Source organism: Chrysochloris asiatica, unplaced genomic scaffold (genome assembly GCF_000296735.1).
Source record: "Chrysochloris asiatica unplaced genomic scaffold, ChrAsi1.0 scaffold00074, whole genome shotgun sequence".
In the NCBI taxonomy this organism is placed as follows: domain Eukaryota; kingdom Metazoa; phylum Chordata; class Mammalia; order Afrosoricida; family Chrysochloridae; genus Chrysochloris; species Chrysochloris asiatica.
Genome location: NW_006408592.1, coordinates 621952 through 637989, shown reverse-complemented (window position 1 = coordinate 637989; position 16038 = coordinate 621952). Strand labels below are relative to the sequence as shown.

General features: G+C 37.4%; 1 protein-coding gene across 2 annotated transcripts in view; it reads left to right on the top strand.

Moving 5' to 3' along the window:
- The window catches only part of TMEM135 (transmembrane protein 135), a 282194-nt gene that overhangs the window by 21386 nt on the left and 244770 nt on the right, over positions 1-16038 (top strand). For both annotated transcript variants that reach the window (XM_006864950.1, XM_006864949.1), the window contains exons 2-3: positions 8034-8161; positions 12739-12831. In XM_006864950.1, the coding sequence (XP_006865012.1) occupies positions 8034-8161; positions 12739-12831 (221 nt within the window). The remainder of the gene's footprint in view (positions 1-8033; positions 8162-12738; positions 12832-16038) is intronic.

Below are 16038 nucleotides of genomic sequence, written 5' to 3'. Positions count from 1 at the left end.
GTGTTGTGGAGTGGGTTCCGACTCATAGCTACCCTGTACAGGGTTTCTGAGGCTGAAAATCTTTACGGGAGCAGAAAGCCTCATCTTTCTCCCGCAGAACAGTTGGTAGTTTTGAACTGCTGACCTTGAGGTTCTCAGCCCGATTCATAACCACTATGCTACCAGAGTATGTTTAGGCGTTTAAAAATAATCATTTAATGCCTATTTTAGGAGTCCTTGTGAGAAATCTGTACCTGGACCAAGAAGCAGTTGTTCGAACACAGCATGTGAACACTAAATGTTTTAAAATTGGGAAAGGTGTGTGACAAGATTGTTTTCTTTCACCATACTTATTCAGCCTGTATGCTGAGCAAATAATACGAGAAGCTGGGTTCTATGAAGAAAAACGTGGTGTCCGGATTGGAGGAAGACTCATTAACAACCTGCGATATGCAGATGATACAACCTTGCTTGCTGAAAGTGAAGAGGACTTGAAACATTTACTGATGAAGATCAAAGAACACAGCCTACAGTATGGATTGCATCTCAATGTCAAAAAAACAAAAATCCTCACCACTGGACCAATAAACAACATTCTTATCAATGGAGAAAAGATTGAAGTTGTCAAGGACTTCATTCTTCTTGGATCAACTATCAACATTCGCAGAAGCAGCAGTCAAGAGATCAGACAATGTATTGCATTAGGCAAATCTGCTGCACAGGAACTTTTTAAAGTGTTGAAGAGCAGAGATGTCAGCTTGAGGAGTAAGGTGCGCCTGACCCAAGCCATGGTGTTTTCAATAGCCTCATATGGATGTGAAAGCTGGACAGTGAATAAGGAAGATCGTAGAAGAATTGATGCCTTTGAATTGTGGTGTTGGAGGAGAATATCGAAAGTGCCGTGGACTGCCAAAAGAACCAATAGATCTGTTTTGGAAGAAGTGCAGCCAGAGTGCTCCTTGGAGGCCAGGATGGCTAAACTTCATCTCATACTTTGGACATGTTGTCAGGAGGGAACAGTCGCTGGAGAAGGGTAATATGCTGGGTAAGATGGAGGGTCCATCCCAACGAGATGGATTGGCCAGGTGGCATCATTGATGGCGTCAAGTGTGGCAGAGGTGTGAGGTTGGCCCAGGGTCGGCCATTGTTTCGTTCTGCTGTGCATGGGGTCGCTATGAGTTGGTTCTGACTCGATGGCACTTGACAACAACAACAACATAGGAGTCCTGGTGTGGTGCTGTGGGGTTAATGCGCTGGACTGCAATGTCACTTTGAATTGCAGGGTTGGTGGTTCAAGATGTGTCTTGAAAACCCTATACAGAGTTGCTATGAGTCAGAACCAACTCGACAGCACTTAACAACAATAATCCTGCTATGGCACTATAGGATAAGCTCTACACTTAATTGAATTTGTCATTTCTATAAATTTGAAGCCAAATCAGTAGAAAAACATTATTTATGCCATTTAAATATCTTGATAAATAGATTTATCTGAGATTTTAGCTCCATTCAAATAAAGTCTACATTTTAAGTTATGGTAGTTAAAATTCTCAAATACAAATATTATAAAAGAAGGTTTTCAACAGACTTTTATCAGTTTTCACCTGTTTAAATAAATGTTGCTTTTAGACCAAATTGCGAAGTCTTGAAAGTTAAGCATCTAAATTCTTAACTTTGTTTTTCTGTGCTCTTTTGTCTTTTACCTCTGGACCAGGTCAATGAATAGTCAGGGAGTTTGAAACTCTCAGCAAGTTGATGGGCTAATTATTAGATTTCAGTATCAGTGAGTTTTAGCAAAGGTCTGAGTTGATGTACCGGGTAAACTTTTTGAGAATAATTTTGTCTTCTATTACTGAAATTTTATGTATCAACAAATGATGAGGCAATTTGTTTTTTTTTTTAGTCTGGGTAGGTGGTAGGTCATTTATCTGTTACTTATGCTCTTACTCAAGTGGCTCCCATTTCCCTGGTTTGAAGAATTCTTAATTTACTTGAATTCTGTTTTGAAGATACAATTTATTGTACTCAATGTCCATATAAATAGAAGTGGCTTGAATATATGTGCTTACCTAGTATTTTTCATCTGAAGAAAGTTCTATAAGACAAATATTAGACTTTTTTTCACTATTTCATATTGTAGCATGTTAAGTACCCTCGTGTCGCTTTCGACTTGAGGTATAGGGTGTCTGAGGAGTGACTGGTGATCTTGAACTGCCAACTTTGCAGTTCAAGTCGGTCTTGCAGTCCAGCATATTCACCTATAGAGCCACACCAGCACTCTATATAATAGCATGTTGTTGTTGTTGTTAAGTACCGTGGAGTTGGATCTGACTTATTGTGACCCTGCATAGATAGGGTTTTCGAGCCTGCAGAAAGCCTCATCTTTCTCCCGCGGAACTGCTGGTAGTTTGGAACTGCCTACCTTGAGGTTAGCAGCCCGATTTGTAACCACTCTGCTACCAGAGATCCTTATATTATAGTATTGTTGTTGTTGTGGTGGTACTGTGGAGTCAGTTCCGACTCATGGTGACCCTGCACAGGATTTCAGAGGCTGTAAATCTTTACGGGAGCAGAATGCCTCATCTTTTTTCTGCGCAACTGCTGGTAGTTATGAACTGCCGACCTTGAGGTTAGCAGCCCGATTCGTAACACATAGCGTAAGTATGCATAAATATACAGAAGATGGCAGAGTATGAAAGAGTTTTGATTTATGGTTATAGGCATACCTCAGAGGTACTTTGGGTTTGGTTTCAGACCACCACAGTACAGTGAATATTGCAACAAAGCACATCAAAGTTATGTTTGTACTATATTATAGTCTATTAAATGTGCAAAAGTATTATGAAAAAGTTAAAAATATTGTAAGAATTACTGGAATGTGACACAGATACGAAGTGAGCTCATGCTGTTTGACAAATGGCATTGATAGACTTGTTTTATGCAAGGTGGCCATAAACCTTCAGTTTGTGAAAATGCTGTCTCTGTGAAGTGTACTAAAATGACATGCAATAAAACAAGGCAAGCCTGCTACCCATAGGATTATATGGTGAGTTGCATCAGTAAAAGTTGAAATCATAAGTGTGTGTTTTCAAAATTGCCCCATATATTACCAAAAATATTAATATTAGTTAGTTTAGAACAGGAGTGCTATGTAGTTAGGACTCAGTCTGATCCTTGTTCTTGACCATATTTTGTCTCACTTATATACCTTGAGTACATTTTCGTATTTGCATTCAAAACCTATCTCACTTTCCATACACATTTGAAAAGTGGTCCCTTTATTGAGAGTAAGAATAATTATAGGTCAGGTATGTAAGATGTAATGCTTATCATTAATGCCTGATGGTATGCTTTGCGTTACAAGGAAGCTTTACAATTAGCAGCTAAGGAAAATGTTTGAAGATATGTTTGTGTCTTTCTATGTATATTAATAGCAAAGTTGCTCTAGTTGGAGGTGTTTCTTTTTTACTTTTTATTGTGATTTGGATGAAAATTTACAAGCAATTCCTCTATATTTTGTTTTGTGACAATTGATTGCAGTCTCCACAGTATAACAGCACTTTTCCACTTCCTCTCTGTTTACTGTTTCCATTCAACATGTAGGTTGATTGTTTTAAGGAGTGCATATCTCTCTGGTGCTGTTCATCTGGTATGCCTATTATTTGGCTGAAAGTTAAGTCATGGGGATAAATACAGTTCCAGACTTAAAGGATGTCTAAGGGTTATAGCCAGGGTTCTGTCAGATCAATAAGCCTGGCCTTTGTTATGATTTTCATTTTTGTTCTGCAATGTTTTCCCACTCTCTCCCAGATCTTCTAATGTGATCCCTTTCAGAGCAGTCACCATTGGTAGCATGAGCACTGTTTACTTCTGGTCTCAGAGTTGTGGAGGCTGAGGTTCATGTGGTTCATTAGTCATTTGGACTAATTGTTTTCCTTGTGTCTTTGATTTTCTTCCCTCTTTGCTCCTAATGGGAAAAGACCAGTAGTTGCACCTTACATGGCTGCTCACCGTCTTTTAAGACCCCAGTCACTACTCACCAAAGTCAGATGTAGAACATTGTCTTTGTGGCCTGTGTAATGTTGATTGGCCTTGGTGTCCCCCAAGATGATGGTCCTGAGCCCCCAGGTCCAGTGACTCATTCCTTAAAGGTATTTTGGTTATGTCTAAGATGTTTTCTGGTGTGCTGCTGTGGGTTAATGAGCTGGACTGCAAGGTCAGCTTGGATTGCTGGGTGGGCGGTTCAAGCTCACCAGCAGCTCCTTGGAAATCTCATACAGCATCACTGTGAGTCGGAACCGACTTGATGGCACTTAACAACAAGATGTTTTCATAGCTTTGCCTCATATATATATATACATATATATATATATATATGTATATATATATCTCTCATTGGATATATTTTCAGCCCATATAAATAACATGTAGAGCTATCCTTTGCCAAACCTATATACATTCATGGGTGTAATTTTTCTTTTCTTTTTAATGACTGTTTGCTTTCTTCTATATGATGTTCTTGATGTCATCCCACAACTCTTCTGGTCTTTGGCCATTAGTGTCTAAGGCATCAGATTTTTTCTTCACGTGGTCTCTAAATTCAAGTGGGTTATACTCAAGATTATAGTTTGGGTCTCATGAAGTTGTTTTAATTTTTTTCATCTGCAGTGTGAACTTTCATATAAACAATTGATGGTTTGTTTTGCAGTCTGCCCTTGGTCTGGTTTTAGTTGATATTGAGCTTTTCTCCATAGACCCTTCCTACAGATATATCCAATTTGATACCTGTGTATTCTGTCTGGTGAAGTCCAGGTGTATAGTCACCTTTTATGTTGTCAAAGAAAGGTATTTGTGATGAGTAAGTCATTGGTCTTGCAATTTCTGTCATGCAACCTCCAACATTGTTTCTACACCAAAGGCCATATTTTACAACTCTGAATCCTTCCTCTTTGTTTCCATCCTTTGCATTCCAATCACCAGTAATAGTCAATGCATCTTGATTGTAGGTTTGATCAATTTCATACTGAAGAAGTTGGTAGAGTTCTTCAATTTCCTCATCTCTGGTTTTAGTGGTTGGTGCGTAAATTTGAATAATGTGGTATTAACAGATCTTCCTGGTAGACGAATGTATATTATCTTATCACAGACAGTATTATACTTCAAGATAGACCTTGAAATGTTGTGTTTGACCATGAATGCGATGCTGTTCCTTTTGAATTTGTTGTTCCCAGAATGGCAAGCCATGTGATTGTCAGATTCAAAATGTCCAATATCAGTCCATTTCAATGCACTAATGCCTAGGATATCCATCTCTATGGGTTCCATTACATTTTTGACAACTTCCAATAGTCCTAGATTCATAGTTCATACATTCCATGTTCTGATTATTTATGGATACTTGCAGCTATTTCTTCTCATTTTGAGTTGTGCCACATCAGCAATTGAAGGTTCTGAAAGCTTAACTCTATGCACATCATTAAGTTAGTATCTGCTCTGAAATGGCAACTTTTCTCTAGTTGTATTTTGAGTCCCTTCCAACCTGAGGGGCTCATCTTTTGGCACTATTTCTGACAATGTTCCACTGGTATTCATAAGGTTTTGGTGACATTAGAAAGCATCTGCCTCTCTTCCTTTCTAGTCTGTTTTAATCTAGAAGCTCCATTGAAACCTGTCTTAATGTGGCTGACCCTGCTGGTACTTAAAACACCTGTGGCATAGCTTCCAGAATCACAGTAACACATAAGCCACTCCGGTAGGACAACGTGACAAACAAGTGGTAGCAACTATTCCTGGTCACTTGCAATGAATGTTTCTGTCGTGTGTAAGCCTTTACTTGTTTTATTTATTGTTTTTTATTGTGAATTGAGTGAAGGTTTACAGAGCTGATCATCAGTTTTACATTCATCAGATCATATGCTTTGCTTCATTACATGGTTGCAGTCCCCTCCACGCACCAGCAGTTATCAACTTTAACCATTGAATTCCTCCCTGTGTTTCCCGCCACCCCCATCTTTTTTTCTGCCAACCTCCCTCCAGTTGTATATTGCTTGCCCTGTCACCCATGTTAATGCGTGTCTACCCTCTAGCGCATCTGTCATTTCCGTCTCCCCCCAAAACTATCATAGATTGTTTCTTTTATAAAGAACCCCCATTTTTTTTTTTCCTTTTTGATATACCAAAACAAACAAACAAAAAACACACCGTAATATATAATTGTTTAAATAACTAAAGGGCACATTCTGGAAGCCAGCCTCCTGGCCGCCAGCACACAGCCTTTCTCTTTCCATGAGTCTAGAGTCCTTAGCTGCTTAATCTCTCTATGCCATCACCTCTGCCTCCATCTCTGGTGTCGCTCCTTCTCTGGATATGGCCCTATGTTCTGCTCATGCTCTTCTCTGTTGATGGGCCCTCTAGTAGTTAATGTAAGATTAACTACTCCCCCCTTCTTGTTATACAACTTCTACCTTTACAGCTGTGGCATTCGCAATTAGGTATGATAGCAGTTACTCACTATTGAATCAAATGAATCGCACACCCATCTAGATAAGAGGAAAGTATTCAATGGGGATTCTACCTTCCCACACACACTCTAAAACTAAACTCCTTCTTGAAAACTTGTAAGCCAGCCACTTTGTGCCTTTAATAGCCCTCCCACCCCCAATTTTAGGTGGTGGTGTGCCATGGAGTCGGTTCCAACTCATTAGCGACCCTGTACAGGGTTTCCGACACTGTACATCTTTATGGGAGCAGAAAGCCTCATCTTTCTCCTGTGGAACAGCTGGTAGTTTCAAACTGCTGACCTTGAAGTTAGCAGCCCAACTCATAACTGCTACACTACCAGAGTGCATTCAATTTTAAGTAGCCAGTGTCTAAGTTGCCCATTCCTATCAACCCTGTGTACAGAGGAAATAGGTTTGATCCTTGATGTGAAGACTCCTTCTCTCTCTGTTGATATTTTGAGCTAATACTGTGTCCATAAATATAGGTCAGCTTCATCAAATTGTAGCAATCTACACTTGCCTCCTTTATAAAATTTATCTTCCTGTAGTCGAGCCCTGGTCATCAGGTCCTTGAAGCTAGGTCAAATGGGTACTGTCTGCAAGTTTTAGCATTCTAGTGTGTCTCCCCTCACTTCATAGCAGCTGGATGCTTCACTCTCAGTGCTTGCCCTCTGTGGCTAGGTCCTTGTCCATGGGCTCAGGAGTCCCCAAGTCTCACCACATTTCGGACCAACCAGCTCTTCCTCTTCTGTCTATCAGCTTCAGGTCGATGGGAGTCTATGGAACGTGGTCGAATTAAGCCCATATCTTCATTGTGGCCTTTCCCCACTTCCACTGACAAGTAGACCAACTTGGTCACCAGGAAGCTTACATGCCTCTTTGTGTGTTCTCTTTGGGTTTCAGTCTTGGAGTGGGGTTTGTTCTGATGGGACTTGATTGCTTGCCTTGATGGCTCCCCAGTGAACAACTTGCTTGTTCTTGTAATAACAAGTCAGACTGCCATTTTTTTATAAAAAATGTTTTATTGTGAATTATGTGATAGTTTACATGGGAGAACATTGGTTTTACATTCATTCTATCGTATATTGTCTCATTGCCATGGTTATAATCCCCTCCATGCAATCCTTCCCCCGTTCCCCCCATCTTTTTCTATGTTCTGGAATCGGTTGAGACAGTGTCAGTTTTTCTCTGAATGTTTGGTAGAATTCACCAGTGGAGCTTTCTGGCTAGGGCTTTTTTTATTTTGGGAGGTTTTAATGACTTATTCATACAGAGGAACCAGTAAAGCATTAGTGTTTACTTTAATACTTAAATAACACTGCCATTGAGTTGATTCTGCTTATAGTAACCCTATGAAGGGTTTCTGAGGCTGTAATTCTTTATGGAAGCAGAAACCCTTCTTTTTCTCCCAAGGAGCTGCTGGAGGATTCAAACTGCTGACCTTGCGATTAGCAGCCCGACATGTAATCCATATTATTCAGTGGATTCCTTGTAGGATTTAATTTAAGTGGGAAAAATTGGTTTGATTAAACAAAATAGTCTTTCTCTTTCCAGATTGCTGCAATTCTCCGGAAACGAAAATTAGACTATTATTTACACAAATTACTTCCTGAGATCCTACAATCTGCTTCATTTCTGACTGCTAATGGGGCCTTATATATGGCTTTCTTTTGCATTTTAAGGTTGGTATTCATAATTACCATTGGAACTTGATGCACATTCTTTTTTTAAATCATAAACAAAAAGATGTTTACATAAATACTGGTCAGGCCTTTGTTTTTTCCTCTGTGAATACCAAGAAATGTTTATAATACCAGAATCTGTGAGCTCTTGATCAAAAGGTGTAGGGGAAGCATACATTGTAGATTATTGATTTGATTGATAATGTTGTTGTTGCTGTTAAGTGCCGTCAAGCCCTATCCAACTCACAATGACCCTGAATATGGTTTCCGAGCCTTTAAATCTTCAAGGGAACAGAAAGCCTCATCTTTGTCTTGAGGACCGTTTGGCGGGCTTGAACCATGGACCTTGTGGTTCTCAGTCTAGTGTTTTGGAGTATTTTAATGCATCATACATTTTCTGAAGCCTACTATGTATGTATGACTAGCAAGTTGTTCATTAATATTCTTAATTTTTCAATTTCATAGATTAGAAAATTAAAACAACTGACTCTGATATAAGTTAGCTTTATATGCTGTTAGTATAGAAATTTATAACTTCTGGCATATGCAGCTGTTGAAACTTTTGGTCCTGATTCAGTCTTATTTTTTAGAAACTTTTTATTGTGAATTGAGTGAAGGCTTACAGAGCAAATCATTATTTTTATGTCAAATAGATCATACTTTGTTTCCTCTCAAATGATTACAATCCCTTCCTTGTAACTTTGGTTATCCCACTTCCTCCATGTGTTATTTCCATTCCATCCTCCTTTCCAGCCCTTCTGATACATGTCCCCAGATACATGTTGCCCTTTTGACCTTGTATGGTTGACCACTCCATGGTGAGTTTACCTCGAGTCAGTCTTAGTGCAATATCTGTATCACATACCTCATTTATATTAGTTATAGAAATGTAATTCTAATCTCTTTTGAGTGCTATGATATAACTAACAAGTTTATTAGATATTTCCTGTTTATTTTTTTCCCCTCACTGATTGTTGAAAAAGGTTTTTTTTTTCAACAATAGAGCAAATGTTCAATTATTTAAAATTACAAGCTAAGGGAAACAAACACGATAAATAATATATAAAGCAGTAATAGTTAATTGTTCCTAAGTTTGTGATCTTTACTTTTATCCTCCTCTCAGGATTACCCAGTCAGTAACCCAAAGTAATTTTGTAGGTCTATTTTAACTGCAAATATAATTTCTAAGTAAGTTTTTTTCAGAGCATTTACATTTATAATCTTTTACAGTATTAAGAAAATAATTGGTAAGATTTTTGTATACTATTGAGAAAATCCTGCCTCTGACTTGAAAACGTATGTAACAAACTTTCTTTATCATATGGTCTCTGAAAAATTTCTAAAACTTGTCAAAACTCTAAAAGTAAACTTATAACAATTGTTGTTGTTGTTAAGGGCCGTTGAGCCGGTTCTGACCCATAGCGACCCTTTACAGGGTTTCCGAAACTGTAAATCTTTACAGGAGCAGAAAGCCTCATCTTTCTCCCGTGGAGTGGCTGGTAGTTTCGAACTGCTAACCTTGTGGTTCATAGCCCGATTCGTAACCACTATGCTAGGTTTATAAAAATTGCAATAAGAATAGCTTACCATGATAACATATTTCTTTATGTTTTATGGACCTATTTGGTTAAGCAAAATAGTTCTTATTTAGGTAGTATCATGTTCTTCCAGTAACTGAATAATTGAGTGCATTTTCCTCTTATTTTTTATATCTAATAACTTGTTAAGTTCTTCGTAGATTTTATATTGGTCTTCTCAAACGGAAGGTTTCTTATGTTTATTTCAGAAATACCCATTATGTTTTCTCAATAGCTTCTCTAATCCTTTTTTTTTTTTTTTAATTGCTTTTTTTTCAAGTCACTGGTTACAGTATATGTTCAAGTACAGATAGATTAGACTTTGAGTTATAGTAAAACATTTATTTTCAACTTTTCACTTGAAAGAAGTAAAGCCCTTGGTAAATCTCATGGAACTGAAGTTCAAACAGAAACACATAGAAGATTTTGTGATTGCATTACAGTAGTACTAGACTGTAGTTATTCAGAAATTAGTTATGAAATGATTGAACAATTTTATATAAAGTGCCTCAAACATGTGAATAAATATTTTAATAAAGATGATTACGGTCATTGTTAGCCTCGATTACCAGAGCTATATGGATATTTTGTGGTAGTTTCCTACAGATATGATAATCCTTTTAAAGTTGAGCTTCAATCAGAAAATTTCCATCTGACTCTCGAACCTTATCTGTACTACATATTACAGTTGTTCTGTTATTGTTGTTAAGTGTCATTGAGTAGGTTCTGACTCATAGTGACCCTATATAGGATTTCCAAGGAGCAACTGGTGGGTTTGAACTTCCAACCCTGTGGTTCACAGTCTAGTGCTGATCCTATAGCTTCACACCAGAACTTTACATATGTTCTAGGGGGTATCAGAAAGTTTGTGGACTTATTCCACAAGCTTTGTAAAGTCTCCTTAATATCTATGTAACCTTTTTTTCCCCTATAAAATTTCATTTAGCAGTTGACCAACTTTGTTAAGACAATTTCTTTGAATACTTAACATGTTGCTTCTCCTTTTCTTAGAAACATTATGTTTGAAAGGAAAAAAAAAACAACAACTTAGCATCTTCAATTTTTTTTCCTCTCTAACATATTAAGCAGCTCTGAAAGAGGCTCACATTAAAAAGTCCTGGATAGAATAGGATAAAATGTAGGATAAAACACAAAATTATAAAATGAAGATCAGACTATTGCTCAGATAGAGACTGGTGGAATCATGAGACTATGGCCCTTGGTCTCCCCTCAGGTCTAGAACTGAGCTCACTTCTATGATTCAAGCAGTAGATAGGTGTATAGAAGGGATAACACTAATATGATATGCACACAGTAGAATGGTCAACCATTCATGCACACCATAGAAGGATCAACCATTCATGCACACCATACAGTGGTCAACCATTTGAGGTAAAAAAGGCAGCATTTATGTAAGGACACAATTCAAAAGGTTGGGAAAGACGGAGGAAGGCAAACAAACAGGGAGGAAGTGGAATAAGTGATGTTACACTGAAGGGATTGCAATCATTGAGATGAAATTAAATATATGATTTGTCGATTGTAAAACTGATGATCTACTCTCTAAGTCTTCACTCAATTCACAATAAAAAGTTAACAACAACAACAACATGTAGAGATGAGGGAAGATAAATACCAGACCACATGAAGATCACTAGTCAACCAAGGAACAAGGATCTTTCCCAGACAACAGAGATCAACACATCCCCATAAAACTGGCACCCTAGATCCGGACTTCCAGCTTTCTAAACTGTGAGAATAAATTTTTGTTGAAAAAGCTAAGAAGCTTAAAAAAAAAAAAAGCAACTAATGGCCATTTATAATGTGTGAGGCACTATGCAAACTCCTACCTTCAAGAATTATGTTCTAGTAAATGAAAACAGACATACACATATAATTAAGAAGTATGAATACTTTAAAGTAAGTGCTATAAGAAAATGTTAGCAAGTTTTATAGAAACAGAGGAGCCCTGGTATTACAGTGGATTACACGTTGGGATACTAACTGCAAGGTCATAGTTCAAATCTGCTAGCTGCTCTGAGGGATGAAAATGAGAGTTTCTGCTCCTGGTAAGATTTACAACTTGGGGAACCCTACGAGTCACTATGAGTTGGAACTGACTCCGCAATACACAACCACCACTACCACCATTATTGTAGAAACAAATTGAAACATTACAAAAGATGTTGAAAGTTTTCATATATTGAAAATCAATAATAGAAAATAGTAATAACAATTGTAATAATAGCTACATTTTCTGAGTCTTGGTGTGAGACTGTAGAATAAGCATGGGATTCCTAACTGCAAGGTCAGGAGTTCAAACCCTTCAGCTGCTCCTCAAAAACCCTAAGCAAGGTCACTGTGAGTCAGAACTGACAAGATGGTACTGAACAACAACTATAGCAACCAAGTGCCATACATGATGCTGGAAAATAACTTACGTAGTCATCCTAACAACAGCCTAACAACTGTATGAGACAGTACATTGTTGTTTCCAGTTGACAGATAAGGAAACTAAGAACACAGAGTTTGCATATTGAGTAGTGGTGGATCAAGAGAATGTCTAAATGACTGGGAGGAGAGAGGTTAGTTACTTTGCTGCTGTAGTAGTCTGCAGGACACATGGTGAGGGACTTAACTAAGACAAGGGGCAGTAAGTTGGAGAGGAATTTTATTGAGAAATTACATATATAATAACTTAAGGGAGTGACTTGACAGATGGGGTAAGAAACCAGAATAAGTTGGGAATGACTTTAATAGTTGGACATAGGTGGATGGGGAGTTGTAGGTGCCATTTTCCTAGGAAAATACAAGAAGAAGAAAAAGTTTATGAGGATAGGGGAAAGAAGAATGAGTCCAAGTTTGAACATGCTGGATTTGAGATATTGTGGGACTTTTAGTTAGATGGTGGACTGAAAAGGGGAACTTGCAACTTCTATTTGTAGTAACTGAAATGACGACCTAGGATTTTCATATGATTATTTCAAATTTGAATTTCAGGAAGATACTTGGAAAATTCTACTCATGGAGTCCTGGTTTTGGTGCCGCATTGCCAGCATCTTATGTGGCCATTCTAATTGAAAGAAAAAGCAGGTAAAACTTTGTCTACGTATTTAATAGAACTAGTTTACTGACCTACCTCAACTAGAAATTATTTTTTATTATAGGCAGAAGTAAGAAATATTTGGACGTCATTATTTTTCAGTCTCTCAAATATCTGAAATTTAAATCTTTAATAATGTTATTTTTATTTATTAATCTTACAGAAAATATACATACATTATAGAGTGATACCATCTAGTAGTGACTATACTAAAAATTAAGAGGTCTCTGATGTGCTTAAACACAGTACACTAAAATGCTGGTTTGGTTCCGTGGGATAAAGCAGTGGACCACAAGATTGGTTAGAACCACAAGGTCAGTGGTTCAGACTTAGCAGTTGCTCCTTGGAAACCCTATACAGGGTCATTATGAATCAGAATCGACTTGACAGCACTGAATAACAACAACGACAACAGCAACAAAAACAGCAGACTAAAATGCTAAATAAGGTTCTTCTCTGGAGTCATCACACGTTATCACACAGAAAATTCACAATAGTTTTCTTTTATCATCTAAGCCTGTACTTTGTTTAAGTCTAATTGAGTGACTTCTGTTAAATTCATTTTTACTTTTAAAGAGACTTCTTATTAAAAACAATGTTTCGATTGCAATCTACCTGAAAATGTTCCTTGTGAGTTAATAAGATACTGTATACAGGTAAACAGTTAAGTTCAAGTTTTTGCATGCACAAGAGAAAATTTGTCATCCCATGAATAATTATTTTTCTTGCAGAGAACTGCTTTGATTCCGTCATTAACCCAGAGAATGAAGATAGAGTCATGTTTCAAAATCTTTCTGTTTATAAAGATGTTTTTTTGTAGTTATTTATCTCCTAAGTACGTAGTCCTGGTGTGGTGCTGCAGGACAATGTGCTGGATTGCAAGATCCGTTTGAAACACAAGGTCAGCTGTTCAAATCTGCCAGCCACTCCTCAGAAACTCTATACAGGGTCGCTGTGGGTCAGAACCGCATCAGTGGCACTTAACAACAACAATTTCCTAGTTGAAATATGGATAGACCTTTTCTGATAACCAAATATGTATTTAATTCACTGAAGACTATCTTAATAGACTGTTGTAATATGTTGAAATATGGATAGACCTTTTCTGATAACCAACTATGTATTTAATTCACTGAAGATAATCTTAATAGACTGTTGTAAATGTAATAAAAAAGAAAACAAAACAAAGCCTAAGCCTATTGCCGTTGAGTGGATTCCTACTTGTAGCAACCCTGTATAGGGTTTCTGAGGCTGTGAATCTTTAACGGGAGCAGAAAGCCTCATCTTTCTCTTGTAGAAGCTGCTGGTGGGTTTAAACTGCCAACCTTGTGGTTTAGCAATCCAGTGCTTATCTTAAAGTGATTGTAACTTTTCCAGATCAATTTTAAACATGAATATTGATTTTGAAAATATATTTCAATTTTTAAAATGCCTATTACTCATATATGAAAGTTTAAAGATGTTTTAAATAAAATGTGATGCTGTTTACATACTTTTAATATTTGAACAATATGGTATCACCTTTGAAGCTATCTGCTAAATTTCAGTAAACATCTTGGAATGAGCACCTGTGTAACTACCATCTACAACTGACAGTTACCATTTTTATTTTACCTGTGTGTATATGTATGTATGTATGTATGGTTGTGTGTGTGTATTATATATGAGGGGGCTTTAAAAAATCATGGGAAAATTCCATTATCTTTTAATTACATTTTTCTGCAAACCTTTGTTTTAAAACACCCCACATATGGAAATAACTTATAGACATAATACTTGTTGTTGTTGTTGTTAACTGTAGTTGAGTTGGTTCTGACTCATAGCAACCCTGTATAGAATTTCTGAAGAGCGGCTGATGGGTTTGAACTACCGACCTTGTGGTCAGCAATCCAGTGCTTATTGATAACTACAACGCCACCTTTACCTTAATAAATACTTCAGCATGCGTCTCCTAAAATACGGCTGTTCTCCTGTATAACTACAACACCATTATCAAAGTAATTTCTTAATACTATCTAGGCTATATTGTTTTATGATAACTTTTATAGCTGGTTTTTGAAGTGGAATCTAGTGTAAGTTTATGACTCATATTTGTTATATTTCTTTACTCTCTTTTAATGTAGGATAGTGCCCCTGCTTTTTTCTCCATGGCACTGATTTATGGAAGAGACAAGGCCAGTTGTCTTGTTGTATGCAGCATATTTTTTTATTTTGTCTGAATTCCTTCCTCATGGAGTTCGTTCTTTAATTTTTCCTGTGTATTTCCTATGTCCTTGAAGTTAGGTCTAAAGGCTTGATTCAGATGCATTCTTGGTAAGAATGTACAGTCATGTGTTACTTAACTTTAACTTGATACATTCTTTTAAATAAGGTGTCATGTGATTTTGGTGTTGTGCAAACACCGTATTACATAAAGGTTTGTTGTTGTTGTTTAGTGCCTTTCAGTGGTTCCGACTCATAGCGACCGTGTATAGGGTTTCCAGTGAGTGGCTGGTGACTTTGAACCACCTACCTTGAAGTTCAAACCAACCTTGCAGTCCAGTACATTATCCTACAGTGCCATCCATACCAGGACTCCTGTATGAAAGTTGTTGCTGTAAAGTGCTGTTGAGTCTGTTCCAACTCATAGAGACACTGCATAGGGTTTCCAAGTAGCAGCTGGTGAGTTTGAACAATGGACCTTGTGTTCACATTGACCTTGCAGTACAGTGCTTGATCCCAGAGCGTCACACCAGGACTCCTATATATATAAAAGTAGTCCCTAGATTAATAGTTGCAAGGTTGGCTGATCAAACCCAACAGCCACTCCTTGGAAACCTTAGCTATACATGGTTTGTATGAGTTGGAACCAACTGGATGGCATTTAACAACAAACAACAACAATATGGGATGTATGTCATAGGGCAATGGCTGGAATGGATGACTTGGGGCCCAGAGCTGTGCTTCATAAATGATGCTGAGCCTATCAAGAGGTCTACAGCTTAATGGTTCTAAGTGTGAATACTTGACAAAGGTGGTAATCACCAATCTTTCCAATCTAATTTTTATGGTGAATAAGATGAATGGAGTTCCTCTAACCCACAATCCTTGCTTTGCTGGAGTAAACTATGATCATGACATTTTTTCATATCTTATTACTAATATTTTATTTAAGGTTTCTGCATAAATGTTTGTGAGATTGATAAGTTTGTGTGTGT